This window comes from Triticum aestivum, chromosome 1D (assembly GCF_018294505.1).
Source record: "Triticum aestivum cultivar Chinese Spring chromosome 1D, IWGSC CS RefSeq v2.1, whole genome shotgun sequence".
NCBI lineage: Eukaryota > Viridiplantae > Streptophyta > Magnoliopsida > Poales > Poaceae > Triticum > Triticum aestivum.
The window spans coordinates 198,747,264-198,754,156 of NC_057796.1; the positions used below are offsets into that span (position 1 = coordinate 198,747,264).

General features: G+C 47.8%; 1 protein-coding gene across 1 annotated transcript; it reads left to right on the forward strand.

Annotated features, from left to right (window-relative positions):
- Positions 1–1,124: 1,124 nt before the first annotated feature.
- Positions 1,125–2,092, forward strand: LOC123167293 (glycine-rich cell wall structural protein 2). The gene has a single exon (XM_044585134.1). It carries the CDS (start codon positions 1,158–1,160, stop codon positions 1,809–1,811), a length of 654 nt encoding a protein of 217 aa, XP_044441069.1. The 5' UTR covers positions 1,125–1,157; the 3' UTR covers positions 1,812–2,092.
- Positions 2,093–6,893: the final 4,801 nt, after the last annotated feature.

Below are 6,893 nucleotides of genomic sequence, written 5' to 3' on the forward strand. Positions count from 1 at the left end.
GGACCCATTGACAATAGAGTCGTAAAAAAATTGAAATGCCACCTTTCCAACGTCAATAAGGTTTTTTATGAGAAAAAAACTCTAGGAGGTTTCAAAAAAAAAAACTGGCCACACTCCCTCTCTTTGCCGTCCTAACTGCGGGACCGCCATGTTGATGCGCCTAGTCAGTGGCTCGGGCATACACAACCGAGATTTGCACCGTATTTGCACGCTGGAGCCAAGTTATTACACTAGTTCGATGTATACCGCAAGTTTTAGCACCGAAGTGACCGTTCACGCCAAGTTCAAGCACCACCGGTGTAATTGACTCCATGCTTAAAGCACGAAAGGTGATTCGTCGTGACGCCGCGTGTAAGGAGACTGCGGCGGGAATATGGTTCTCTTTGTCTAGCCTCCGTCTCGGCGGTGCGTCTAGCATCGTCAAAGAAGGTGTGTGGAGGTGTGTCTCTAACGGGTCTTATGGGATTATGTAGGAGTGAGCTGAATGCACGGTGTCGTTATTGCTCCTCCTTCACGGAAGGCGAAGCACGACGACTTTCTACTACACAATAAGTTTTTCGCGCCTCTGGTGAAGGAGGGGCAACGACGGCGGCACACTTTTTGCTCGGTCCTATGCTCGTAGTCGTGGCCTACAAACTACTATTTTTTTTATGTTCCTTGTACTGGACACATGATAATACTCCCTCCCTCCATTTCTAAATATAAGTCTTTTTAAAGATTTTAGTACAAACTACATAGAGAAGTGTGTATATATATCTATTTTAGAGTGTGGATTTACTCATTTTGCTCCGTATGTAGTCTATGTTGAAATCTCTAAAACGAACATATATTTAGGAACAGGGGACTAGATCAGAAGTTCTCCGAAGGAAAGAAAATCTGTAACATCACACACCGACTTGTTTCTTTCTCTGAGTGTCAAAGAAGGCAACATACAACCACTAACACCAGTACTGCGCTTTCCCCTGGTCCTGGTTTCACACGTATCCAGCGCGTCCAGTTAATTCCATAAGTCTACGTGCGCAGTTCATGCACGATTGATCTCGAGCTACCATGCCAGGCCATGCACGATCGCGCCCTATAAATACGGCAGCTCTAGAGCACTCACAAACCAACCAAGTATACCTGAACCGAGCTAGCAGCCGGCAAGCATCTCGAAGATGGCTACCACCAAGCATTTGGCCATTGCCGTTCTTGTCCTCCTTAGCATAGGCACGAGCACCAGCGCTCGAATCCTCCTGGGATACGCTCCTGGCGGAGGAGGCGGTGGCGGAGGCAGCGGTGGAGGTGGTGGTGCTGGCTATGGTGGATCAGGGTCTGGTTCTGGGTATGGCGAGGGTAGTGGAAGTGGAGGAGGTATTAGCGGTGGTGGATACGGCTATGGTGGTGGCGGTGGAGGCGGTGGAGGTGAGGGCGGAGGAGCCGGTTCTGGGTATGGGTCTGGGGAGGGCTCTGGCTACGGGAGCGGCGCCGGCGGATACGGTGGCGGCAGTGGCGGAGGAGGCGGTGGCGGCCAAGGTGGCGGTGGTGCAGGCTATGGGCATGGGTCCGGTGAGGGTTCTGGCTATGGCGGTGGTGCTAGTGGTGGTGGTGGTGGGCACGGAGGTGGTGGCGGTGGCGGACAAGGTGGTGGGTCTGGCGGCGGCTCAGGCTACGGTTCCGGGTCTGGCAGTGGATATGGTGGAGGGTATGGAGGCGGCGGCGGCGGTGGCGGCGGCGGAGGTGGTCAAGGTGGAGGCTCTGGCTATGGCTCCGGGTCTGGCTCTGGATACGGTTACGGCTCCGGCGGTGGCTTTGGAAATGGACACCACTGATCTCACTTCCATGGAAAGCTCAAGTATTCAAGAGTATATAGTTAAAAAGTCTTCCCGTGAGTGACAGTGATGAGCTTGTTGTTCACTGATCTACTACTACTGAAGATGCAAGTTTGAGTGTATGTGATTAATATTGTACTCTGGTGGTGGTTGCTGCTTTACTTATTTGGCGAAGTCCAGTAAATAAGCGATCTTTACAAAGAGATCATCATACTCCTGTATCCATTAATTTCTACAACCCAGATGATTGACAGATCATATAACATACAGTTCGTGAAGAAGGATCAGAGAAACCATTTGCTGAACTCTGTTTCTGAATATATGTTCTGCACATTTTGCAGTTGCCACACACATTTTGTTTACACATGGTTTCAGCCTATAAACCAGCGTGCCTGGATACTGAAACCTCTTTCTTTTGCCGGGCTTGATCTGGCACCTGTCAGCTCACTTTTGTGCAATTTAGAAGCTGGTTTAGTCTTTTGGTCGACCCTAGACTCTGCAGCCTTTTCTTTTCTTTTAAAAAATGGAGGCAAAGGTTTTGCCTCGTCTCACTAATACAGAAGGGGAGGCTAAGAAAGTTGGACGAGGTCCATTACGCCTCAACAAATGAATGAGAAAAAAGATTACTTTCACGGCATCAAAGAGCACAAATGTTTCGTCCCGCAAGGACCCAATTCCTTGCCTCCAATTTGGTGTTGTCGACCAGAATAGTAGGCATAGTGGACTTGTTTCGAAAAACACTTGCGTTTCTCTCATTCCACATCTCCATGTGACAAGCATGAGAAGCGATGAAATGGCCATCCTTCTATGTCCAAGCCGAAGAACTGTCGTTGCCCACCAGGCCTGCAGTTTGAGTGTATGTGATTAATATTGTACTCTGGTGGTGGTTGCTGCTTTACTTATTCGGCAAAGTCCAGTAAATAAGCGATCTTTACAAAGAGAAACTGCATGCTCTGCTAGTGGTGAGGTAAACTACTTGAGAAGCTGAATTACCAAAACTCGTATTTCAAATGACAGTTGAACAATTAAATCCAGAATTCCTATGTTGGACCATCTGATCTCAGTTCCATTTTCAATATCAGCGGGACTAAGAATTTGCAGTGATGTGCTGTTACCATTCTTCGCCACGTCTTGGCTTCTTTCTCCTCGCCGATATGCCTTCCAAGCTGAAAAAGGTAACAACAATCAGCAGTCGGTTTAGCAAATTTTTGGTACTTACCAGCGATCGGTTTACCAATCTAAGTCTACGATTTCAAGCATCTTATTTGGCGAATCATTACTGCCCATGTGAAGCAATAACGAAAATGAGTGACTAATTTCTTTTATACAAGTTTTAGAGTGGTTGGGCTTTTTTAGAACCGTTCGTTGATGTCGATCTAACGGCAGACAAATACGAAGTACTGGGTAGTACTCCGATGAAAGTACGCGAAAGTACTAAAAAGAGTGGGGCCGGTACTCGTGACAAGGTGGGGACGCGTTTTAATATAGGGGCAGTTTAGTCCTAGGAAAATTTGCACGCGCCGCCCCTCTCGTCGAATGCAAAACCGCCGCCATGGTGCTACACCTTCCACAATTACTCATCGACGGCCATCTCCGCCCTCTCCTCCAAGTCCACCGCAGTCATCTCCTCCTTCTCGCCGCTGCAACTTCTCTCCACTCAGGCAAACCCCACCCCCCCACCCACCCCCACCCCCTCTTCCATCGAAGCAAGAATCGGCAGATCGAGCTGATGGCCGGCGGCGAGAACACCGACTTCGTGCAGATCGCCGGCGGCGACCAGGTCAAGTTGGCCAGGTTGAGGGAGATCCGTTCTTGGTTTGACAACATAAGGCAGATGAGCTGGACGGCAATGGCCACTCTCAAGAATTTGACGAAGAAGGAGAGGGCAAAGCTTTGCCCCCCGCCCGCACAACCGATTCACAAGATCGAGATCCTCCTCTGGGCGATGGAGCAGGCCAATTCGTCCAGCAAGTGGACTAAGAGGAGGTGGTGGGCGTTCAGATCCAGGGTAGAGCATCCACTGGATCAGGAACCCACCGTGCACGAGGTGCCGTTGCAGATTGTGCAGCCTCCAACCGAGTCATCGGAGACTCCGAAGCACAAGATGAGGAGGACAGTGGTCGCGACCTCGCTTCCCCGCCGTTCTCCACGCTTCCCTCGCCGCTCTCCTCGTCTGAACGGCGGCGGTAGCTATGTTTAGAGTAAGCTTCCCCACTCCTCATCTTCCTACTGCTCGTGCTTACATCGTGGTGATACTGATCGTAATAGCTCAGAGAGGGAATGCTATATGGCATTTTAATCTCAATGAATTGCATGAATATTTGAGTACATGGATTTGGAGGATGATTATGATGTATGTGAACCCTAGGAAAAATTAGTAATGTTCTAGTGGTAGACACTGAAATATTTCGATACACACCGGTAGGCACTGAAATATTTCGGTACTGCCCTAGGCAAAATTTGTAATGTTGTGGTGGTGGACACTGAAATATTTTGGAACACACCGGTAGGCACTCAAATATTTCGGTACTGCCCTAGGCAAAATTTGTAATGTTGTAGTGGTGGACACTGAAATATTTTGGTACACACCGGTAGGCACTGAAATATTTCGGTACAATGTTGTAGTGGTGGACACTGAAATATTTCGTTACTACAATTTCAGTACACACCAATGCACACTGAATTATTTCAGTACTACAGTTTCAGTACACACCGGTACACACTGAAATATTTCAGTACTGCAAATTCTATACATAGTTGGCATTTTGTCATTTACTTCTGAATTAATCCATGCATCATATGGCCTAACTTTGTACATGAGTTTGGGTCAATTTCATGTCTATTTATTGTTAAAATTATTGTCATGCCATGAAACACAAGACAAGTCACTGACCCAAGCTTGCAAAGATGCCATATCAATGTTGCTGATATGAATATGCTAGTTTTCACCAAGTCTTGTGTCAGAATTAAAACTGAGCATTTTTTCTTGATGGTATCCATGGATCTAGAACTCCTATGAATTTGCTCATGTTGGATGTTTTGTTCTCCATCATTTGTACTAGCATTCCGTGCGATTAGATGCCTGGCGAATTTATTTTCTTGCCTCCAACATCCCATGTGTGTTTTGCAGGAAAAAACCTGGAGTTCACCAGGCTGGCTGAAGTTGTGAGTGAAAGAACATGCGGTGCCCCCATGTTTGGTTTTGGTAATTGATGACAATCTCTATGGACTAATGGTTGCCTTGAGTTATATTTGAAGGATTTGTCCATAGGCTTTTCTTGAAGTCCATGTGTTGGTTTCAAGGAGTTTATGTGGTGACCAAGGTGTTATTAAGGAATTATCCAAAGATTGGTCATGTGAGAGTAGAGCTTATTGCAAGCATGTCTTGAAGAAGAAGATTGTGTGATCATTCATGTTTACCTTCAAGACATCATCCAAATGAAGAGAGTTGGAAAGAGTCAAGGTTGATCAAGACTAAATCAAGAGTGAATCAAGTTGATCAACACACAAAGCGCACAAGATGTACCGAGAGGGATCAAGCGATCCCATGGTGTGGTAAGCATTGTCAATTACGCTTTGTGTACTAACCCATGATCTTCGTGAGAGTTCTTTGTGGGGTTAGGTTGTGGTGTGCAAGTTAAAGTGAAGCATCATGAAGAGATCAAATGCTTGAAGCTTGCCGTCCATTGTGGCGACAATGGACTTGTGAAGATGTTGCGGTGTGCAAGTTCAAGTGAAGCATCATGACGAGATCAAATGCTTGAAGCTTGCTGTCCATTGTGGTGACAATGGACTGGTGAAGATGTGCGGAAGAGTGGCTCACCCATAGTGGAGTATGGGGGAGCAATCAACTAGACTTCATCGAGCCAACACAACCAAGAAAGGTGGTCCATCTTGAGGGAGTCAAGATCGTCATCATCTAGCTCAAGTGGTCCATGTGCAAGGCAAAGGTTTGCTCTTGATAGGTTTTCTATTTTACCGGTCTCATGATGGTAGTTGGGAGACCGGGTTATAGGATCGATTGCCGTACTATCAAGGGGGGCTCTCGATGAGTAGCTTGATCGTATCGTTCATAGAGAGCTCAAACCATTGCATCCTTGCATCATCTTTGTTGGTTCTTGTTTGGTTCTTCTCTTTGTGAGTTTTGGAGCTTATGGTCATCTTGATGACAAGCTCGAGTTCATCGAAAACGGAGTTCACTCGCATCTTCTATGATGTTTTCGATGTTGGAGGTTATGCCGGTTCTTCTCGGTTGGAGGTTTCACTCCTCTATTTTTTGGCATACCTCCCCTGCCTCTATTTTTTGGTCGTTGTTTTGATGCTACTCGTCTTTCTCAATCCAACAAGCTTGAGTTTGCTCAATTCGGAGCTCATATGCAGAAGTTATGGCGGTTTTGGTTTCCTAGCGGTAGTACCGCGGCCAGAGCGGCAGTACCGCTTGTCGCCCCAAGCGGTAGTACCGCTGTCCAAAGCGGTAGTACCGCCTATGGCCATAAGCGGTAGTACGGCTACGGTTCCGCGCTGGTACCGCCTCGATTTTGGGTCTTGCATTTTTCATGTCGAGTTTTGCAGTAGTTGCACGGCAGTTCCTCCTATAAGCGGTAGTACCGCCCCGATGGGCGGTAGTACCGCCTGTAAGCGGTAGTACCGCTCCGGTCGGGCGGTAGTACCGCTACTGCATTTTTGGTCCCGTGTTCTGCTCCTCCAGCGGTAGTACCGCTGGGGTGCGCGGTAGTACCGCTTATAAGCGGTACTACCGCCCCAAGGTTCATGTTTGGTCGCTCCTTTTCCCTGCTTCTTCCGCCAGAGCGGTAGTATCGCTCGTGGAGCGGTAGTATCGCTCGTGGAGCGGTAGTACCGCTCGTGGAGCGGTAGTACCGCTCGTGTGCGGGCTGAGCACATAACGGTTGGATTTTTCCCCTTCTATAAAAGGGGGTCTTCTTCCCCAATGAACCTTATCCTTTGAGCTCGTGTTCTTCCCCCATTGTTGACCCTCTTCGAGCTTGCTAACTCTCAATCCCTCCATGGATTCTTGCTAGTTTTTGAGGGAAAAGAGAGAGGAGATCTAGATCCATATTTCCA